This window comes from Nipponia nippon, unplaced genomic scaffold (assembly GCF_047370975.1).
Source record: "Nipponia nippon isolate SJK-2023a ecotype South Korea unplaced genomic scaffold, ASM4737097v1 scaffold_40, whole genome shotgun sequence".
Classification (NCBI taxonomy): domain Eukaryota; kingdom Metazoa; phylum Chordata; class Aves; order Pelecaniformes; family Threskiornithidae; genus Nipponia; species Nipponia nippon.
Genome location: NW_028262359.1, coordinates 591,846 through 614,883, shown reverse-complemented (window position 1 = coordinate 614,883; position 23,038 = coordinate 591,846). Strand labels below are relative to the sequence as shown.

The following is a 23,038-nucleotide window of genomic DNA, read 5'->3' as shown; positions in this document are numbered from 1 at the left end:
CTGATTTTTTTTTTCCTATTTTCCAATTGCCTCCATGTTAATTCTTTCCTTTGTGTTTGCTCTGAAGCCTTTCAAGGTGTTGAAGCCAATAAGAAGCCTACACTAGTCTAGATCACATTTCCCTCCTTCCCACACACACCTTAACTGTGGGTACTGCACTGGCTCTTCTACAGTCTCAAGGCATCAGCCCTTGTTTGATGGATGTCAGGTGCTGGTTCTCTTGGCATTTTCTCAGGGAGAATGCTGCCTGGAGCACATTACCTCTTTACTTTGCTTTCAGCAGGTGATAACTCCTGTTTCCACACAGCCATCACCTGCCTTGCCCCTGCATCAATATTGTCATTTACTGAAAGCTCGCTCTTTTGTCTTGTGCTGTTGCACCAAGATGATTTTTAATCTCAACCCTAGAGAAGCTCTTTCTCTTATTTTCTTTTTATTTGCATCTCTAAAAGGCTTGGCAAAAGTGATTAAAATAAACAAGAAGTACAGTTTGTCTGGACTCTTGGTGTGCCTCAAAATCTGGGAGATGATGGAGGTTTGTCTCCTAATCATGCTTTCTGCCCTTCCCTGCATCCACGCTCTGGGTTGTTCTCTGTTGACTTGTGGCTGCCCGTAGGAAATGGTTATTGCTCCGTTAGATAACAGCTTTCCCTCAATCTTTTTCCCCTGAACAGAGTTCTTGATGCTCTTGTGGTCTCCAGGCCTCAGTATTCCCCGTGCTATTTGTGGTCTGTTAACGTCTCCAATATTGGTCACTTATATTTAGAGTTTCTCAGATAAACTGATTGAAAACCCTGTTACACTAATTCCTTTTGCCAGTAAATGTTGCCATGTGTTTGTTATTCTCTGTCATTCTGTACAGCTGAACCAACCTGCGTCAAACTCAGTCCAGCATAAAATGTTGTTCCATTTATTCTTGCTTTCTAGTCACAGCTCTTCCAGCTGTCCAAAGGCAAAGGTAGGGATGTCCTGCCTTGTGTGCTCTGAAGGATCTGTTTGCATTTGCTTCGTGAAATCTTCTCTCTTGACCAGCAGTTGATTCAGATCCCTCCGAGGAAATGCAGGTTTCAGGCCGAGGGCCTCTGGAAGCCCAGCTTGGAGCAGAGATGTGCAGCACGATCCTTGCTGCCGGAGCCTGCAGCCTGGTGTGCTGCTCCGGCTGCGGGGGACCGTGGGCCTGAGCTCCTGCCTGCTCTGCAGGCCTGTGTGGTCACGTAGAAAAGCTGAAGCGTCCATTCGGTTATGGATAATGTCATGTTCTTCATGCCTGTTTAGAAATGAAATAATAGAAGTTATCTAGTCTTCAGATCTGTCTAGCCCTGGAGTTGTAGGACTAACAAATAAAAAGTTTGGACTTTTGCTGCTGTACAAGTTGAGACCTCAAGTAGAAACCTGTTTTCCGTGGTTATTTCTGATCTTGGGAGACCTTGTCTGTCACCTGTGAACGACGTGAGTTTGCACAGCTCATCCAAAGCACAGGACAAAAAAAAAAAAAAAAAAAAGAATCTTTCTTCTGGGGCTGTGTTCTTTTATCTTGCATAAAACTAGAGCTTATTTCCTGACAGATACTCCTTTACTTTGTGGTGATTCTCAGGTTGCAAGTCCCATGGCTGGAAATACTTTGTTTTCCACTTTGTGCAAGTTACAGCCTCTTTATACTCTTGGCAGACATGATTATCAGAGGTTGGAGCGTTAGCTATTAGCCGTGTGTCTTGCTTACTCCTGTTTGAAACCAGCTTTTCTTTCAAGGAGTGCAGGAGAATGTATGAACTGTAAGATGGAACAAAGATATTTCCAGTTATAGGTAAACCATTTTACCCTTACCTAAAATCTTTTCTGTTTCCACCAGGTACATTGCAAGTATTTAAACGCTCCTCAGCTCTAATCAGTCCACTGAAGATTTTCAAAGAAACAAAACATCGCTCTATAAATACACTCCTAATATGAACATAAGAACATGGTTTTAATTCATCAGTATGAATCCTCATATTGCAGTCTGTGGTGTTTTCCATCATACCGTGCGATCCCAGTTCACCTGCGACCATCTTGCAAGTGATGGCCCTTGTTTGACACCTGTCGGAAATTAAATACTTGCATATGAATGGGTGGAGCTGCAATGGGACCTCCCTGCTTAGGAGGCTAAAGAGTCTTTGTGTTTGAGCATGAATAAAGCTCGCAAGTGTTTCATGTTGATCATTCATTTGTGCATTTCATACAGGTGCTTTTAATTTTTAGCATCCTCATTATAACCATGTTCATGTAAGTGGTGACCTGTAGTAACAGGAGCTCTCTGGTAACTCATGCTTGTGTTGGGTTGTAAAAATAAAAAAGAGTTGGTCTTCGAGACTGCCTTTTGAAAGAGGAGGTGCACTGAACAGGCTCTTCTGGTCCTGGCTCTAGGTGTTCAGTGAAATTGCATAGCCCGTCTGTGTCTATATGACTTGTCCTGACATGTTGGTCATTGGAGGTGCTTGAATAAGTTTCTGTATGCATTTGCCTGCATGCAGTGTGGTCTGTTTTCCTTTCCTCAGAATATAATCAATACTTTTTCTGGTGTTTTCAGAAACTAATTTCGTATTGTTCTTTTTCCTTCCCCCATTTAAGGGTCAAGATGAGGCTGATCCGTCAAAACCGCCCTGGCTCAAAGGAGGGTAAGTGGTATTTTGAGACCTTCTTTCCTTGTGTTTATAATTACCGTGTGCTTTGAGGTCTGCGGTTCAACCTAAGTAAAAGCAACACTTCTGATGTTTTCAATGGCTGTTCTCAGGAATAATCAAGTGGCCATGCCTCACTCAGGGCCAGGCTGCTGCTATATTTCAGAGTCCCCTCTTAAACAGCTGGAGGTGGGCTGTGCAGCTCTTCAAGAGATCTATGGTTAAGAACAAGGTTATAGCTGCAATGTATAATCTGTAACGTGGCAAGTGCTTATGGCAGCAGTATTAATCCTTACTGAGCACCACAGAGTGGTCTGGATGAAATCCTTTCTCCTGACTCAGTCACTGATGGCACCAGGGAAGGAGAAGAGTAGCTCAGAAAGATTGCTGTGTCTTTTGCTCTTAGAAGAAAGACGTAGCTTTGGGGAAGTCTTCTGTCTTTGCAGTGATTTCTGTGGTCATTGTAGTAGTCAAAACTGCAGTAACCCTGGAAATCATTGCAGTTTGTAATTTTTAAAGCAGTGATCATCATGCCTCTTTTGCACAGGTGAGAGTGAGAGGCCGTGCATTCTCTCCGCAGCACGCTACTCGCAACAAATGAAGCAGGAAAATTCTGATTGTATGTAATTTCAGCATGACACTGCATAATAGGTGCCAGCGTGGTAGCTTCCCTAGAACCCTCTCTGGAACAAAAAAGACAATGACACATTTTACAAGCTGCTGGGTTACGTGCCTTGTACGCAATTAGGGCGATATGGTTTGGTGGTGGTACACTCATTAGGAGCTGACATAGCAGCAGATTTGCCCTGAAATCTCAGCGAGAGGTTGGCTTGCTACATGCATAAGTTCATTCTCATACTACTGAAGGAAGCTTCCCTAATAAAACACAGAGTTAAATCAGAGGCTTTATCGTATGGCTTTCTGCTTTTGGAGTCATTGTTCTGTGGTGTTGGTATTTCCGCAAAGCGTCCCCCACACCTGCGGATGCCTGGAGCTGCCTAGCAACCCTGCGCTTTCCTAAGGAGCCCGGGACTTCAGTGGGCAGGCTGCTGGAGAACTGGCAATTAGCAAGAGCAGAGGACAGTGATTTATTCTAACTATAAACAGTACCTTCTCCTGCTTTAACAAGGAGACAATGTACTGAGTTTATTGGTTCACGCACACAAAATGATTTCCCAGCCTGAAAGATGAATACACCTACAGTCCTGAAATACTTAAAAATGTGTTTTGTCAATTCAAGGTAATGTTTGCTCTAGTCTGTAATTTTTTTCCCTTTCTATGTGAGATATAGCAAAACAGTCTGGCTAATGTAGTTTTGACAAAAGTTTGGCATATTCACTGTATCCCCACATACAAGGGATTTCCAGCAAAGGTGGATGTGGGTGGTGAACCTTAATTCAACTGTTAGCCACGTTGTGGCTTATTAGCCACGAAGTATATTAAAGCACTTATGTTTGGAGTTCTTCTTTCATATGAAGATTAGTGTAGTGATGTCCTTTGAAGGAAGTAATCATCTTCTGTCATTGCAGACCATCTTTGCTTGCTTAAATTTTCAAGATTTAATGGAAGCATCTGTATGATAAAACTTGTATTAAAAGATAAATACATGCTTCAAGCTATTTGCACTTTTAGCATAATGCAACAGTAGCTCCCTGTCTGTAATCAGTAGCTTTGGAGAGATAACTTAAAAAAAAAAAAGTGCAATTGGTATTATGGATCAGTCTCTGGGTGTAATATATCTGTATATTTTATTTATTAGCGCAAATCATCTTCTCATACAGAAATGCTGTTCACTCCTCAATACAGCACTCCGTAATAACGTTATAAATATTACATGCATTGCAGAGGAGAGTTACCCTATTACATATAAAGCTACAGTGTGCATATTTTGAGGCACTGTCAGTACTTCTGTCTGTGCAAACACTGGAATTTTGTTAAGCGAAGTAGAGATTGTGCTTGAATAAAGACACTGAGGTAGCTGAAAGCACAACAAACTTAATAATTTTGAAAATTAAGAATGGTTGCTGAAAATTCTTTTTTTTTTTTTTTTTTTTTTTAAATAATAACAAGCTAAAAGCAGGTCATCTGATTACTAGGTACCAGGATACCTCTCTTCAGTGGCAAATACAAGCACCTTTCAAATAGTCTTGTTCTCCGTCAGTCTGGCTTACAACTGGCTCTGTCATAAACCTCAGTCTATCATAAATAATTTGCAACAAACCAGGTTGTAACTAGACATGTTTCTCAAGCCCAGTAACTTGTTTAGGCTCATCTCGAATTTATAAAATATGCAGTTTTAATGTTTTTCTTTCCTGGGAAATGTCAGAGTGTTGCAGTTCCCTTTCAGTTGAAGTAGAAAAAAAGTAATCATTGTAAATCATGTAGAAAAGACGTGTAAATTCCCAGCTGTGCCACTGACTTTCAGCAGAAGGATTGACTCTGGATTTTGACTTGTGACCATTTTGTTGCATCTTTTCAGCTTACAGAGTCTCTGTTTCTATTTTGCATACACTTTCATAATTCAAGTGATTTGACACAAATCTTTGACCCAAAACTTACCAATAAGACTTATTGTGATTTAAGTAATGCTGGAATTCTTGGTATCATCTGAGTTGTCTTCTGTGGCACCTATTTTACGCCAAAACAGTATCGCTAGTATCGGAAAGGGTTTGTAACGTTAGGACAGCAGACGAAATTCCATGTTGAACCCCAGCAAGACTGTTCTTAGTTCTGACAATATAAACACTTTATGCAGATATTTCTTATTTCCTGATGCGGGTCAGATTTTTGTATAACAAGCCAGAAGGGATTATTGCAGTGTAACTTGGCCAAAAGTTTTTTTTCTGGAATTCTCTGTTGGAAGTGAGGGTAGCCTCTAGTAAAAACACCATGCAGCCTCGCTGTAAGGATTTCCAGCATTGGAAAACTGTTCTCATTCTTGGCCAAAGATTCCAGTAGTTTTGATAAACTGCTGTAAATCTCCGCCTTTCTCGCGTCCGAGTTTGCCTTCCATTCCCAGCTGTGAGGTCTAGTTGTCGCAGCTGACCGTGGGTGGTTTGCGTTCGTCGTGTAGGAGCACAGAGCGCCGTGCACGGTGCTGCGGTGCAAATGTGACTCATGCTGCATGCAGAGCCGAGGCAGTTTGCACAGTTACACGTGACTGCTCACCTTCCCACCAGGCTTGTTCAGCCAGCAGCAGCTGTCAACTCAGCTGTGGCTCGGACATGTCACCCTCCTACGCCCCGTCAAGAAAGTCAATTTTACCGTTACAGTGCTATGGCATGTTTCTGTGTATAATAAGCTGTTTTCCTCTTTGACAAAGCCTTGTGCTAGGCTGTGCCGTGACATCCTTGTCCGTCCTAGAGCATAGGCTGCTATAACGTAGGTTTGGTCATTGTTTGTTGTTTCCTGGATATTTTTTTGACTTTTGGCTGTATTGAAAGGGGATTTGAGTAGGTCCTGCCTGCTGAGCAGCGCAGGTTGCCTCTTGTCAGTTACCAGCCTCCCACTTTTCATGGCATGTGCAAATTTATAGTGGCATTGGGCTTCCTAGATTGTTTTAAAGGGTAGCTCCATGTGTGTCTTCTATTGCAGTAAGAACAGTTTGACCCATACTCCTCTTTCCTGCAGTTGTGGTGACCTAAAGCATTTCAGCTAGGTGTGGTGTACCAAATCAGCGAAGTACACAGGTTAAAAGTGCCAGCCAGTTTATCATGCAACTGCAAAAAGGTGTAAGCCAGCATGGTATGGGGTGAAAACGAATGGCTAAAGATGGAGAGGTAGAAGGTTCCTTTGCAGCCTCTGTAGCCAAGAAAAAGGCCTTGAGAACCATATTCTTAGTGTTAGCAGGGCACGAGAGCAATGTGGAGATGGGGAGGTTGAGTGAGACACTGAGAGGGGCTGTGGGTTTTGGCTGGTGGCTGGGTGTTCGTTGCAGGGAGGGAGTCACATCGCAGGTCTATTCTTCAGTTCACAGTGGATACAATAGGCACAACAGCAGAGAAATATGTGCTCAGCTTCCAACCTTAGGAAAAAAGCATTCTATTAAGGCCTTACAGATGATTGCAGTTGATTTACTGGGGGCCTTTAAGCTGAATTAACAGACCTTCTTCAAGCACAGGCTTACATCTATGTGGTGTTACCAGTGAACGGCAGGATCCAGATACAATGATCCAGGCTGGTCTCGTTGGGAAGGAAGCAAGTTACAGTGTTTTATTTCAGCAGGCTCTGAGTGTTGCTGGGCTAATGGCCCTTTTGCTCCATTGCTACTTCCACCAGCAAATGGTAGCTCTTGTGTGTAGGGCTCTCCGTGGCTTGAAACACCGAGCACCACGAAATGTCCCTTTTATAGGAATAAAAATAATCTCCTTTCTCCTCAGGTGTGAGTTTTTTTCTAATAATTATATGGACCGTGAGGGCCAGGATTACGTATGTTCTAGCCTAGACTCAGATATCTGACAGGTAGCAGCGTCCTGACCCTGGGCTGATCCGCTTTGACATGATCCCTCCCAAACACCGACACCGGGCAGGAACGTCTGAATTTGTTGCATGTGAAGCAGATAAACACTTAATCGTTTTTACCGTTAACTTTACACTTTCTTAAGTGTAATCTTCTGGCTGATTTTGCTTCCTCCATTAAGGTATCCCCCTCCTCACCCCACCCAAAACAAAATTAATTAAATGGCAAGAGAGGGGATGGAGAGAGACTGGAGACAGGGTGATTTCAAGTTTCCAAAGTCTTTCCTGCCATGACGCTCAATGCCAATAGTAAACTATAAACTGAGCTCTTTCTAAGGAACAGAAGGTATGTCTGAAAGTAGAGGCGTGTGGCTCAGTTACCACAGACTAAGCCACATGTGAATTATTGCCACGGAGCCCTGATTTTGCCATTGGGTAAGTATTTTTGCCAAATCTGTGCCCCACAGAAGTGGTGAGGATAAGGCTGCCTTCACCCACCATGCTGGCAGCAGTGACTCTGAAGCACTGGGTGCTCTGCAAGCATCTGCCCAGCCTAGTCTGAGCTAGGTCAGACCTCAGAACTGAGAATGGGAAAATGAGTTTTTTTCAGCGTGTTAACAACTTCGGTTTATTATTAAATTGCATTTGCAGTGAACTGATTCTTCCCATTCTAATTGACTGATATTAGCAAGGAGACTGATGTTTTAAGGAAGTTTTTTGGTAATTTTTACTGTCTCTCACTGCTGGTGAGATTTGTAATCTTTTTCTTTTTTTTGCCCCCCTCCTGAATTTCCAGGCCTGCAGGTGGCCTTTATGGCATTGATAGCATGCCCGATCTACGCAAAAAAAAGCCAATTCCACTCGTCAGTGATCTGGTAAGAGATTTTTCTTTGCCACACAGCCATTAGTGCAAGTGGCTTTACTTTTTGACAGACAGTAACATTCGCTTTCACTTCCAGAAGTTGAAGATTTCTTGTTTAGTTAAATTAATTCTTACAGTAAGGGGTTAGGAGTTGTGCTTGGGAAAATCACAGTGAGAATGAGCTATGGCTTTGTGGACAGTTTCATTCATTTGACAGAATTAAGATATCTTTCATATTCTTTTTCCTTTTTATTCTACACAGAGTATTTGATTATTTTTAGGCCTGCATTATTTTTAAATGTTTTCCTAAAAATCACAGTTTGTGGAAAGTTATAATGTCCATGTGAGATTTGGCAACCTACCAGGAGGTTGGAATTTCAGAGGATAGATAAATGAGCATATGTGCTTGGATTTTTAAAGTAATTCGCAATATTGCCAGTAGGCTTCTGCACTGAGGAAGCACAAGAACCAAGCAAGTAATGAGGACAAGTTTCATATGCTTGTGTGATATGGTGAAATAAGGCTTCTGCGGGACAAATGGTTTTCTGTTGGCTGTGTTCAGTACACGTAGCAATTTCATACTTGGGAGAAATGCTGTAACAGCTGAAAGACCGAAGTTTCCATATCCTGTAATTCCTGTGAAAAGATGCATGCAATTCTCTCTGCCAGCTTATGCATGGGAAGCTTAATGTTTGTCTTACTGACTGCTTGTATCTTAAATCTTTGCAATAATGGCATTAACTTGTGTTGCTTCCTTTGTATGCTTTCATTCTCTCTCTCCACAGGCCATGGTAAGTGGAGCTAAAGACTATCCACCAGAAGCAAAAAATTGTTTTACCTTCTTTTCCCTCCACTTTTTTGCTTTTTATTTTGAACCTGCAGTGTTGTGGTGCATGTGTATCCACACTCTGTCCTGCTCCATCACTGATGGAATGAACTTCTTCAGTCTGTCTTCAAACAGGATAAATCAGAGCATAAATGGAGGTTTCTAATAGGACTTGATGATTTCAAAGCAGATGTTGCTAGCTTTAATTTTCATGTCTGCCTTCATCTAACTGGAGTGGCTTGCTGAAGAAATCCTTTGTATGCCAGCGTGAGGCACTGCAAAGGCACTGCCCTGTGCTGTCCAAGGCTGCAGAACTTAGTGTTGGCACAATGTGCAGGAGGCAGTTTTGAAGGAAAAATGATGTTCATTGTATTCAGTGATGGCCAATGAATGTGATACACCAGCCCATTCAAACCTGCGCTCCCAACCCAGTCTGTTCTGTTTTTAACCTGTTCATTTGTAACCCTTTCACCGTCACATTTGGGGGTGTTGTGTATGTTGTAAAACTGATGAAATAATCTCCTTTTGGCTATGAATAAAGTTAGATCTAGAAGAGTGAGTCCCGCATAGTGGCCTTAGGCAACAGCAGAATTGCCATTGCTACCAGAACATAGAAGTGGAGATGTGAACCTAGGTTTCATTGACAGTTCTTACCAGAGAAACAAATAAAATTTTTTCAGGGTGAGACTGGTCGTGGGCAGAAGGAAACAAGTTGGAGACCTTTCAGAGTAAGCATTTGACTCTTCTGAGGTCTGAGCTACCATTTAAGACACCAACTTGAATGTAATCGACTGCTGGTTTGGTGTCCGGGATGACAGAGTCCCCTTGGTCACATCTCTGGGCATGTAGTGCTGGTGGATTTCTGAATCTTGGTGGTGAATAACAAACTTTCTTCCTTCTTAGTCACTGGTTCAGTCCCGGAAAGCCGGAATTACCTCAGCAATGGCCACTAGAACATCTCTCAAAGATGAAGAGCTGGTAAGTGGGAGGGTTGCTTGGCTCCTGTTAACTTTTAGTAAGCAAATTAAGGGAATTTGGCTCTCTGGGATGCAGACCCAGCTTCACAGATGTCTAAAAATATACATGCAAAGCTTCTTGTATCATTTGTTTAAAGAAACCAAACATGTAAAAAATAACATTTAATGTGTCAGTATGATCCTGAAAAATGTAATCTTACCATTTCCTTCTGTGCTATCTACCATGGGGAACAGTGTGTGAAACTCGTTTTATGCAAGACATCCCTTATCCACAAACCTTAATTCTTTTCTTCCATCTCCTGCACTTTCTTAAATGCCTGGAGAAACATTTTTGGAAGGGTGTCCTCTGCTGCTGCTTATAAAAGTTTGATAAATTTGGCTACTTCAAATGTGTAGATTTATTGCACTGCTCATGCCTTTTCCCTTGAAACTCAAGTGTTACCCAGCAAAAATAAGTTCAATCATCTTTCTGGATGTTGGTTTATGTGTGTTCTTGCCTTTCAGAAATCTCATGTCTATAAGAAGACCTTGCAAGCCTTAATTTACCCCATCTCTTGTACAACCCCGCACAACTTTGAAGTGTGGACAGCCACAACTCCTACCTACTGCTACGAATGTGAGGGGCTGCTGTGGGGTATTGCACGGCAGGGAATGCGCTGCGGTGAATGTGGAGTCAAGTGCCATGAGAAGTGCCAAGACTTGCTCAACGCTGACTGCTTACAGAGTGAGTAGTGGCCAGTGGAGTGCCGCTGTTGCCAAAGTGTTACTAGAGCTTTCCTAAATGCATAGGTGATAACCTCAGTGATCAGTGAAGCTGCATTTATTAAAATGGCTGCATATTTTCCGAAAAGGTGCCACTGGGCTAAACTTATCCCCATTGCCCTGTGGACACAGACAGCTCCACTGACGCAGAATTACTCCTTTGAAGCATCGTGCTTGATGTGCTTTAAAAGAAGATTTAATTCTTGACTCTTTCACACCTGTTTGGTTTTAAGCCATGTAATGTTTAAACTCTCTCAGTACCCGCTCAGGAGGTGCATTTGCTAACATATCCTGTGTGGAAGAGAGGCAGTGAGCTGAGTCAGTAGGGTACTAGGCTGGATATTCTGACTTTTGTTCTGTCCCTCCTGCCCCGGTATCCCAGTCAAGCTGCTTGTTTTAACCATCATCCTGTTTTACTGTTCTAAGCTCTTCAGAGCAGCACTGGGTTCCTGCTTTAGGGGACAGAGTCCATGGACTTAACTTGGATTCTCTGTACCAAGTGCAGATTGGTAAGGCATTTTGTCTTTTTAACAGTAGGATCTCATGGCTGAATCGCTTTGGAGTCCTGGGGCTGAGCCAGCACAAATGATGGGTCAGATAGGAAGGTGTTGTTTGGTTGTATGGGCAGTGTATCATTTCCTGACTAGCATTTCTGTTTATTTTGTTGTGTGTTTTTTTTTTTTTTTGCAGTGTTCAAAAGCTAAGCCCTTCCTTCAAAGAAGAGCTCTTCAAAGAGCTGTGACTTTGCAGAATAAATGAGGCCTTACACAAACAATGGAGAAGTTTGAAAGGAATTTCATTAAAGGGGGGAAAAAGGGGGGAGAGAAAAAGTATTAATTTGGGCATCTGGCTTGGTCAGGTTATTTTTATTTGCTTGTAGAACAGTTTCTTGATTTGGTCTCAAATTTATGTTCCTGCTTGAGAGCAAAATATCTTAGTCTAAATGGAATAGAAATTTCTACCATATGTGTTAAATCTTGAGTAGGAAGGTGGGGCTGTTTCTGTTCAGTCTTGATTTTCTTGGCATTCCAGCTTGATGGTCTAAACCTAAGGAATCAGAAAAGTTTGTGAAGTATAAACAGACTTACTGCAAATCCGTGTCAGCAATTATAGGAATATAGAGAGTCAAATCTTCTATCTGCCTCAGGCTCTAGTTGTTTGGGAAAGCCAGACTGGATGATCCAGCAAGGGATACCAGTGAATTGTTTATGCTTGTATTTTTGATGTGTGCAGTTTTAAATAAGTCATAGTTAGGACTGGGGCTATTTGCAGTGGCTTATTTACTGGACAGAGCTGATACTGGTGAAACATCTCTGTTCCTCCTCGGTGGCTTGGCGTTTCTAGATCTGTCTTTGAGGGTTGCAGGGTGATCTTTACAGTTTATAGCATTTGAGCAATTGCATCATTGACACCTTGGCTTTGTTGCAACTAAGTGACTAAGCAAAGTGCTGCTGTGTTGCAGTTGGTTCAGGAGAATGTAGTTAACCCATACCTCAGTTTTCTGTCAAAAGCTGGTGTGCAGGGTCAGTTAGACTCAGGATAACTTTATTAGTTGCTGGAGTTCACCAGAACCCTTTGCTGACTGGTGATTTTCAGTATTTGAGATGAAGAGCTGCTGATATGCACATCCAGGCTTGATTCAGATGGATATGCAAGATGATGTAATGTTGCAATGGAGTTGTGATATCTCAGTATGGGAAAAATGCTATGGAGAGCAGAGGAATATTAGGTTTGCACCAGCAGCAGTGAGGAAACAGGGACAGAGCTGTTGTACAGAGCAGAGGCCGTGAAGTCGAAAACAACAGAATGAAAACTAAGTTTAAGAAGGAGCTAATGACTGAGAGGAAATATATTCCTGTGAAGGACAGCTGTGGCTTGAACATGGCCCTCCATGTTCACGAAGGGAGACTTCAGACTGGGATGGGTACTGGAGAGAGTTCAGTGGTAATGGAGAAAATATGAGAATGTCTCGAGAGAGGATGGTATGAGTTTGTTAATCTTTCAAAAGAGAAGCTTGGCAGTGCGGGACAGGAGAAGGACAGGAACGATGCTGTGTCAAACAAGTAAAAATATCCGTACTAGGTCTGTCCCAATAGAATGGGATGTCCCAAAGGGATGTTGTGGAGCCCAAGGCGGAGGTGTAAGACCCGTGCATGTAGAGCTTCTGTGACTCTGGTTTTCCCTTGCAGCTATTCATGGCTTAAAGCTTTTCTTAAAGCTATGTTCAATAGCTGGCAGTGATGGCTCTGAATTGGTTTAATCCTTGTTTGAACCTGTTTATGCCTGAACTATGTTGGGGAAGAGGGAGATAAGCAGCAGGGAGGAAGATGGTCTGTTTAAGCTTACTGTTTACAAAAGAAAAAATGGAATAAATTCGCTGTAAGAAAATTAAAGGTGGAAGTAGAAGACAACTTCAGTGATGAGAACAGGGAGTCTCTGGAACAGCCTCTGAAGAATAACCATGGGGGCAGATTTTTTAATCTCTGGTTGGAATTAAATAAGCTTATGCAATGGGCTGTGGGATGTGATGATGGCAATACTCTGAGCTTTTTTATGGAATAGAAGCAACAACTGGAAGCGACTCTACTTTTCATATATGGCAAAGCATTAGATAAGAACTTGTTATTTTATTCGTAGGATTGCAGATGTTTGCTTTGCACATTTCCTTTCAAAATGTAAACACAAGATACTTCAGCATGCAGAGTTAAAGAAACAGAGAGGAAACAACTGAGAGTACACTGGGCTCAAAACTTGTGAAGCCTGTAGAAAGGTAAAACCCAAACAAACAAAAACTTTACTCACTGAGTTATATGAAAGCTGCCCAGCATCAGAAGAGATACAGAGACTCTGAGCTGGGGGTCTGTGAGGGTACCCAGTGTGAGTGTGGTGGGTATCATTACCTGGGGTAGAGATATAAAGGGAATTGAAGATGGCAACTGTGTAATTAAAAGATAGAGGAGGCAGAGGAAAGATAGTGCTGAGAGATTAAGAAGATGGTGAAGCCAATATGTGGATATGCTGCTGGGCTGGGAAAACAAATGTTACCGATACTAGAAATCTATTAAAAGGCTTTTTCATGTAACTGTGTTCTTTGCTTTGGCGTATTCATGCTAAAATCCTTCTAACTGGAAACAACTAGGCCAGAAGAAAATAGAAAAATTAATTTTTCTACATGTTTGAAGAATGTAGACTGTGCTTGAGTAATGAGAAATGGGGTTTCTGGAGGACAAGAAATGGTTTAGAGATCCAATAAATTCAAGACTGAACGTTCTTGTATACTGAACTCGGGAGGGGTTTCTTCCTAACAGAAGCTTTATTGTTGCTGTCGGTAAAAAAAACCGCAAAACATTTTCAGGATGTATCTTCACTAAGGCTTCCAGAAAATGTTACATTGGAGTAAAATGAATTTTCAGGCTGGTAACAAATACAGTTCTATTGATTATACCTTGATGCCTCAGGATATATCTTCAGTCTGTGTAAGGCTTCCAGAAAATGTTGCATTGGAGTAAAAATAAATTTTCAAACTGGTCACAAATACAGTTCCATTGTCTATGCCTTGAAATTTTGGGTAGATGCCTGGAGTTTTATTTCTTAGAATCAGAATGTGCTGTTTATCCATCTTCTATCCTTCAGTGCCTTTCTGTGGGAAATAAAAGGATCTCTTTCCCCATGTCTATTAGAATTAAGTTTGGTTATTTATGCTGAGGGTGTTTTTCTTACCCTCTATATTTTCAAGAAACTGAGTATCTGATACAGTCAACAAATGTGTGGGACTGCAGTGATGAAATACTCAAATTCAGCAATGCTTTGTTGCAGTTTGAAAGAAAATCCATTTGCAGACCACTTCAGCAGGGCTGTTCCGTGAATTGGCAATGTCTGAAGTGCAGTAAACTGGAATCGGTTGTGGCATGTGTACTGCAGCCATCTGGTTCATGGCTCTCTTGGCACCAGGTTGTTTCTCTGTAAGGATATCCTGTTTCTCTGTTGTAGGTACTTGGAAGATATTATTCTGATGATGGGGGTGCTTATCTTTTTATCATAAGCTGATAAATACTTGCTCAAGGGAAGATACTCTCTTTTTAGCCTTCTGCTGTTCTTGGAAGTACTTGAAATCTCTGCTGCACGGGTACACTTCCTTTCTTACTTGGCTGAAGATGGATGGAGGGATGTTCTTTAAAATCCCTGTAGCATTCAAAGCTTTTGGAAAAGGAGAGCTTTTATCTCTTGCCCTGAGCACTGGTGTAGTACTAACTAAAGTACAACGGGTTAGGCAATGTTGGTATCAAAGGAAGAGTAAAGCTGACGAGGGATGTGTAGGATACCAAGGAACATATGCAGAGAAGTAGGCAGAATTATGAAGAGGGTGGAAGGGAAGGACATTATGCTAGCAAGATCCTAGTGAAAGAGGCCCGTACATTTCTAGGCTAGCATTTGAAAAGCCATAGTAATCTGCTTCTGCAAGTGTCTTGGGTTTTTTTGTAGTCATGCTAATCTAGTCCTCAGTAGATAACAGTTAAACCTGAGAAAAGAAGTTGCCCTAGGATATCAGAGTCTGGTCCTCTCGAGATCTTGACAATGAGGAAATGAGATCCCAAGCTTCAAACTACTGTTGAACATGAAATCTGTGTTGTGAGTGTGATTAGCCATATGTCTTTATTAGTGCTTCTTTATCGTGTGCTGGAGCAACAAACTTTGGAGCACTTCACACGAGCTACCAGAACTGCGTTACTGAATGCCCTGCGTTTGGTACTGTTTTGGCTCTTGGGGTCTTGGTTCACCTCTGGAGTTGTTCAGTGCTTTTTGACTCAGGACTGGAAATCAGGTGTGTTTGTTGCTTTTTGGATGAGAAACTTGTGTGTGTTGCACTCCGAACTCAGAGACTGCAGTCCAGAGACCGGCTCAGTGAGTGGACTGTTAGTGAGACCAAGTAAGTCAGTCTTGTGATAATCGTCTTGGCTTCTGGGTTGAATGATGATTAGACACCATGGTGATGAACACTTGTTTGCTCCCTGAATCCTATGTAGGAAAATATTTGCACAGAAGGAGGAAGGATACCTTTATTTGAAACTTGAATATCTATTTTAAGTTTCAGGAATATATAATTTCTAAGCATTATCCGCCTACTGAACAGCTGTCTTCTATCCTGCCAGTGTTGCTTTCTTGACTTTTTCCTGTTACAGCATAAGGTAACAGCACTGGCAGTTTACTAATAGCTGTATCAATACAGTTCCCAGTAAAGACAAATTGGCTTTCTGTCTCCAGTCATAAATTGACTCATAATTCAGTCCTAGAGAGAAAGAGAGAAGGAAAGCCCAGTACCATTTATATGATACTGTATATGGTACTTGTATGTTCCCATGCCTTTCTATTGCCATTTACAGAACTACTTGAAAAGGTGAATCGCTGGCCAAAACCTTCTTTTTGCAGCTGAATAAATATGGTACAAGTCCAACAGCAGGAAAAGTATTCTCTGCCATCCAGTATGGTGACATGCTTTGGGTTTATATCACATACATTATAGGTAATTAGTCCCCTGATAGTTATTTTGGAAACTCATGGTTTTGTACCAACAAGCAGGTGTTAAAATTAAGAAAGAGTGCGTTGCTGAGACAGAGGGTTTGTCTGTTCTTTATTAGTCCATATTGTTAAATTAGCTGTCTGTCTGATTCTGGCTTTTGCACTGCAGTTCAGGTGCAGCCTCTGCAGGGAGAGACTGACCTTTCCCAGGGAAGGAATGATGGAGCCTTCTTACCTGGGCAAATTATCTGGGCAGAATGGGGGAGCAGCATGGGTGGAGGTGGGGGGGTTTGTCTGAAAGTCAGGGAGCAGAGCCAAGCTTTAGAGGTGACAAAAGAGAGGTTTCTCTAGGTGTCTATGTGACATGGTGTCCTGGTTTTGGCTGGGATAGAGTTAATTTTTTTCCTAGTAGCGAGTATAGTGCTGTGTTTTGGATTTAGCATGAGAATAATGTTGATAACACACTGATGTTTTAGTTGTTGCTAAGCAGTCTTTATACTAAGTCAAGGCCTTTTCAGCTTCCCATGCCCTGCCAGGTGCACAAGAAGCTGGGAGGGGGCACAGCCAGGACAGCTGACACAGACTGGCCACAGGGCTATTCCATACCGTATGGCGTCATGCCCAGTATATAAACTGGGGGAGTTGGCTGGGGGGGCAGTGATCGCTGCTCGGGATGGGATGGGCATCTGTCCATGGGTGGTGAGCGGCTGCATTGTTTGTTTTTTCCTGGGTTCTGTTCCTTTCTCTCTCTCTCTTGTTTTCCTTTTCATTACAATTTATTATGATTATGATTATTATTGTTGTTATTGTCATTGTTATTTTATTTAATTTTATTTCAATTATTAAACTGTTCTTATCTTAACCCACAAGTTTTCTCACTTTTACCCTTCCAGTTCTCTGCCCTCTCCCACTGGGGGGGAGTCAGCGAGCGGCTGTGTGGGGCTTAGTTGCTAGCTGGGGCTAAACCACAACACATGTTTTGCATGTCCTGCAACCCAGGATGCCCTGGACCGCTGCTAGCCTTTCAGAGGGTTAAATGCACTATGCAAGGTCTCTGGAGGTGGTGGGAATGTTAAACATGTTTTTAACTAGAATTCATCCGTTTGTCCAAGGTTGCTTTCTAAAGCATCATTTGATGCTCCTGGAGTGCTTGCATTAAGGCAATGATGCAGACCATGCCACCCCAGAACTGTGATAACTCTTGTCCCATTTCAGTGATGAACAGTGAAACAATTATATTTGCAAGCTTCCTGGCTAGTAGTTTATTTAGAAAATGGTTCTGAAATAGAGCACTCCGCTCATGCACAACATGAACTCTTAATGTTTGAATTTGATTCTTAAAGTCAGAAAGGTCAGGGCAGGGTTGGTTTCTTTGGATCACTGTAGATCTCAAAATTCTAGCTAGGAAAAGCAAATTGTTTGGCTTGGTCTTTCCCAATTTCCCAATGATTTTCTGTAGCTCTGCATATACTGCATAGAGTCCACCTTCATCCCCAGAAGACCTAGTTCTGTTAAAGCTGAATAGCACTTCTTATCTGAAGTTCAAAGTATAGCCCCTGGTTTCATATTCCTTTAATAAATGTTGGGTCTACAGCTGGATGATTGCCTGATACAAGACATCACTTTGGGTGGTGCTAGTTCTTCATCACCGGTGAGTAGAGACAGCAGGGATTGTGTAATTAATTCCAGTATTTTGATTTCATTTCATCTTAAGCCAACAATAGGAAACTCTGGGGCAGATACATGTTATTATACTAAATGGAATACTGAACATCAAGCCTCTAGCAAGTAAAATGAAAAAAATAATTACCACGTAATGCAGAGTTAGGGCTTGTTTTATACCCAGGTCTTTAACAGCATGCCTTGGTATGCAGTGTCCTTAATGAACTTCTGAAACTTCAGCAGTCACAGTCTGTTCTGAACTGTGTTTTTATTCTTTTTGATTTGGATGGTGGCAGTTATAATTGAGTTTTGTTTCTTTATTGAAGTGAATTTAGTAACGGTGAAAGGTGTTAGATTGGAGGCCCTAGAAATGGATGTCTTCAGGCAGCGTTAAGTCACTGGGCACCCTGTCGAGCCTGCTAACAAGGTTGCCTGTTATGTTGTACTGCTGGGGGTCCTTTATGTATGTGTTTTCATAGAACTTTATTCATATTTGGTCACTGCCTGCTGAAACTGTTTCATATGCAAAAGCGTAGTGCCTTATATTAAAGGTGCTCCAGATACCATATTTGCCCACTTCTTCCAGAAGAAAACAGTTTTATGTATCTTTGTGATTAAAGGCTCCCTTTGCACACACTTGCACCTGCTTTAATGCATATTTTTAAGGTAATTTAATATTTGGTGAACACCTGGGTGAAGATAATTTTTCTAGGGCAAAGCTTACTTTAATTAAACTATCCCAGGAAAGAAAAACAAGCAAAAGCGTATTAAACTAAACAGAAATATTATGATTGAATGTGCTCACAGGACTTTTGTACTGGTTTAACTCAATCTGATTTAAGATCATAACTTGAAATCACTGCAGACTGCATGTAGAGAGACTATGTGCAATTTTGGGTTCCTGCTTTTCATTTCACACCCTGGTTTGTCTGCCTGTTAGCTGATGTCAGTGCTTTCATTAACACATGCCTCACACCTGGCACTATAGTCACTGGCTGCATTTTGACAGCAAGCATGACTGTCAAAACTGAACAGGGAGTAGTTGGCTGAGGGAGCATTATCTCATAATTATATGAGCTTTTGTAAATTTTGTAAGAGGTATGCAAGTGACCAGAGGCCTCTCTTTTTCCAGTTACAGTTAAATACCTATGTAGTACAAAACCCTTTTGTGATTCCAGCTACTAGATACTGTACTAGCACCCCATACTTATGATGGCCCAAGTTTTTACTGCCTTACAGGTATTTGTTATAGTTACTATGCCTATGCAATTCTAAGAACGGATTATATGAGTTGTCTCCTTACAAACTGATACAGCAGAGTGGGATCCAGAGAGGCACTTTGGATGTCCCCAGCTTGATGCCTGATCCAAACAGGGTGGTTCCCAGCAGAGGAATGGGACATCGATCGTGCTGTGCTGTGCTGAGTGGGAGCCCTGTGACACATATCAGTAGGAAGTGCTGACCATGTTGGCCCATCTGAACTTCTGCTCTTAGAATCATAGAATCATAGAATCGTTAAGGTTGGAAAAGACCCTTAAGATCATAGAGTCCAACCATTAACCTGTCACTGCCAAGTCCATCACTATACCATGTCCTCGAGCACCACGTCTACCTGTCCTTTAAATACCTCCAGGGATGGAGACTCAACCACTTCCCTGGGCAGCCTGTTCCAGTGCTTGACCACCCTTTTGGTGAAGAAGTTTTTCCTAATATCTAACCTAAACCTCCCCTGGCGCAGCTTGAGGCCATTTCCTCTTGTCCTATCACTTGTTACTAGGGAGAAGAGACCGACCCCCACCTCGCTACAACCTCCTTTTAGGTAGTTGTACAGAGCAATAAGGTCTCCCCTCTCTTCCGTGGTGCAGCGGTGCAGCACTGAGATAAGCTCATAGATGCTATTTGTAATGGAGGTCCTATCTCCTCCTTAGCACTTGCCCAAGCAGGGATTTATTTATTCAAAACAACATGATGAGAGGAGGGGGCATGATGATATCTGCTGTTATGAGTAAGAACCTCATTTCTGGCTCTTCCTCAGCTGCAAGGATATTGAACTCAAGCCTCATGTCAGGAGAGCACCATGGTCCCAGGTTATAGAGGAGTCTGGGTGCACCCTTTCCATTTTACCCTCCCAGCTCCAAGTGGTTCAGTGGCTCTTGTGTGTATGTTGAAATGGGGGTAGGATCTGACTGTAAAAGTCAATAGCGAGAGCCATCATGTGGAGGGTAACTCATAGCTTTGATCCTGCTGTCCAGATCCAGTGAAACATGACTTCGTGTTTGTCTGTTTCTGATGAGCATTGTATACTTTCTGATGCACAGGAGCAGCGGAGAAGAGCTCAAAGCATGGAGCTGAAGACCGAACTCAGAATTTCATCATGGCCATGAAGGATCGCATGAAAATCCGGGAGCGGAACAAGCCAGAGATCTTTGACTTGATCAGAGACGTGTTCTGTGAGAGCAAATTGACACATGCTCAGCAGATGAAGACAGTGAAGCAGAGTGTCCTTGATGGCACCTCAAAATGGTCAGCAAAGATCACGATCACAGGTGAGTGAAGGAGGCATGGGTTCTCCTGGCCTCGCTTGGGAGCCTAAGGTAAGAGAGAGTTGGCGTGAAGCTAGACAGAATGAAGATGAAGGGCTTCTCTTGTCCTGTGTGTCTCTTTCTACTCAGTGTACAGGTAGCAGGTGGAGATACTCCTACCCCAGGCACTGCAGAGCACCACGACCTGAGGTTCATTGGAAAAGCTCTGTTTCTCTGGCCATTCTGAGCTGCTGCTTCACGTGGTGTATGGACATATTGTCTTATTACATGGTGGTGGTAACCCTTCTCTTTTCCTTCCAGTGATGTGTGCTCAGGGTCTGCAGGCCAAAGACAAGACTGGATCCAGTGATCCGTACGTAACTGTTCAAGTGGGTAAAACAAAGAAGAGGACAAAAACGATTTTTGGGAATCTGAACCCTGTTTGGGAAGAGAAGTTTTACTTGTAAGTGCTCTTACAAGGGCTCTCAGTCCCATTTTGCCTGTTTGTATGATCTGTGCTTTGACAGCTACGTCTTCTCTGCCAGTATGCGTTCCCACACCACCTGTAACGTACGATGGTTTCATTTCCACTGAGCGTTATGTGTGTGCGTCTGGCGGGCTGATCTCTTTAACAGTGTGTGTAGTGCACACCTGTCTGTTTCATCTGTCTTACTTGTGTACATATAAATTGTCTGCTCTGTGAACACTTTTATATTGATGTTTCTAGAGAAAGCCAAAGAGAAAGGAAAATCTTTAACTCAGTGAGTTCTGTTCCTGGCTAATAGACATACTTTCAAAATACTTTGTAATATAAAAGAGTAAAGTTTGTATAAAAGACTAAGCAAGCTTCCCATGACCTATTGCTGTGACCTGCTACTGGTGTTAGACCAACAAAGGTTAAAGGTAGTTAGTTGTCTGTCACTTGTCTGTGACACTACCAGTCTCCCCTTTCAATTCTGGAAAATCAGTGTAACTCAGAGGATTATCTGCTTTCAAGATGAGCAATATATCCATGTCTGAATTGAAAGCAAAGGCTGGAGGCACAATTCTTTAGATATCAACGACTCTCAGAAGGCTGAAGAATGTATTATTCCATCCTGCTTTTATTGAATAAATAAACAGTACCCTCAATTTATCATTGAACATGTTATAAAACAAAATGGAGATATGAAATCCAGCAAGCATTTTCTGAAGATTCTGGATGATCTCATTCAACCTCAAACATCTTTATTTCCTTTAATGTGTAAGCTCGACCGTTGTCCTTTCTCTCCCATTCCTTTTTTTTTTCTTCCTTGTTTTCTCCTAAACTGCCTGGCGGGAGCTCTCTCTCCAAACTGAAATTTGTTTGTGTTTTAAAATCAGGCTTATATCAGCCCAGCTTTGTCTTTACATGCACAGTAAAAACAAAATTATTTTTAAAGTAGTTTTGAGCTACTCATTAACATCAGAAAAATCTTGGTGCTTTTTTGAGCGAGTAAGCCCTTGGCTTTATTCTTAGTTTAATCCAAGGTAACATTACTGCTTGGTAAGTAGTAAGGATGCTTAGGTGCCGTTTGGATAACTCTAGTCACAATAGCAGTAAGTCTGTGTGGGAGCCTTAAGGACCTTGATTTACCATGCCAAGTAGTTACCATGGTATTTGCAGTCCCTTCTAATTTTAGGAGCTTCAACAAATACTGTGTTTAAAGATAGCGCAATGCGATAAATGTCACAGTTTTAACAGTGCCACTGTTTAGATTTTATCACCATGTCTGTGATTCAGCAGATAATAGGCTGTTGGGCATTAGAGTTGATGCTACTTGCTATCTTGCCCGTGTCTAGGTGGTTGTTTTAATTGCCTTGGAATAGCAGGAGGAGATGAAGGAAATGAGCATGGTGTCCAGATCGGTGGCAGGAGAGCATTCAATACTGGAATCAATGTGTTGTTTCATTAGCAGATGTCAAAGCTCACCTTATGCTGGATGAGGAGAGAGTCATTTAGAAGTGTATGCAGAACTGGTCTTTTACATGCCCATCTTCCTTTTTTGCATTTATGGATCTTTTTTCAGCTTACAACTCCTAAAATTTATGAGATTTTCTACCCCATAATCAAATGGAAATTTAAATCAACATATGCAGGCCAAAAATACCCATTACATACCAAGCTTCTTTAGAAGAGATTGTCAGGACAATCAAGAGATTGTCAAATTTAAAGGGTTGGGGGGTGCGTTTGTTTCTTAGAATGAAGTTGATTTTGTTACAGTGGTAGAAAGGTGTGCTGGTAGTTAGTGAAAGCGTACCTTGCATTAGACATATGAAAAGTTTGGTGTTCAAAAAGCTTAAATGTTTGAATGGGTGCAGGACATGTGAGTAGAGAGAGGCCAGGTCAGTAACTAGTGTGTGGGTTAGCAATTGCTGTTCCTTTTCTGTTTGGCTTGTTGGACAGACTTGTTTGTAGCTGGTGTTCATTAGGTGCCCAGTGTCTTTTATATGATCACAATTCCAGTGTCTTTTCAAGTGTTGGATACAGAGCCAAAAATCTGTGTGCATCAGTCATTATAATTATAGCATTGTTGTTGTAATCCGTGGTATGAATTGAGGTGGACTATGTATAGTTGAGTCATAGAATTCTTTCTACAGACTTAGTAAAGTTTATTAAAAGCAGGTTAAACAAGTTTTAAAAAATTTAAGGCTGCAGTAACCTATCTCAAATAGTTTTTCTGTGCTTACTTACAGTGATGGATGGAAAAGTATATTAACTTAAATACCTCTCCTTACATATGAGTTTGTTCCTTTTCTATATATTTTCAGAAAAAAAT

General features: G+C 41.8%; 1 protein-coding gene across 7 annotated transcripts in view; it reads left to right on the top strand.

The window, feature by feature from the left end:
- Window positions 1-23,038, top strand: part of UNC13B (unc-13 homolog B) — a 224,037-nt gene that overhangs the window by 128,978 nt on the left and 72,021 nt on the right. For all 7 annotated transcript variants that reach the window (XM_087777597.1, XM_087777596.1, XM_087777595.1 and 4 more), the window contains 6 exons: window positions 2,605-2,651; window positions 7,909-7,987; window positions 9,704-9,778; window positions 10,282-10,501; window positions 20,037-20,264; window positions 20,562-20,703. In XM_087777597.1, coding sequence (XP_087633723.1) covers window positions 2,605-2,651; window positions 7,909-7,987; window positions 9,704-9,778; window positions 10,282-10,501; window positions 20,037-20,264; window positions 20,562-20,703 — 791 coding nt within the window. The remainder of the gene's footprint in view (window positions 1-2,604; window positions 2,652-7,908; window positions 7,988-9,703; window positions 9,779-10,281; window positions 10,502-20,036; window positions 20,265-20,561; window positions 20,704-23,038) is intronic.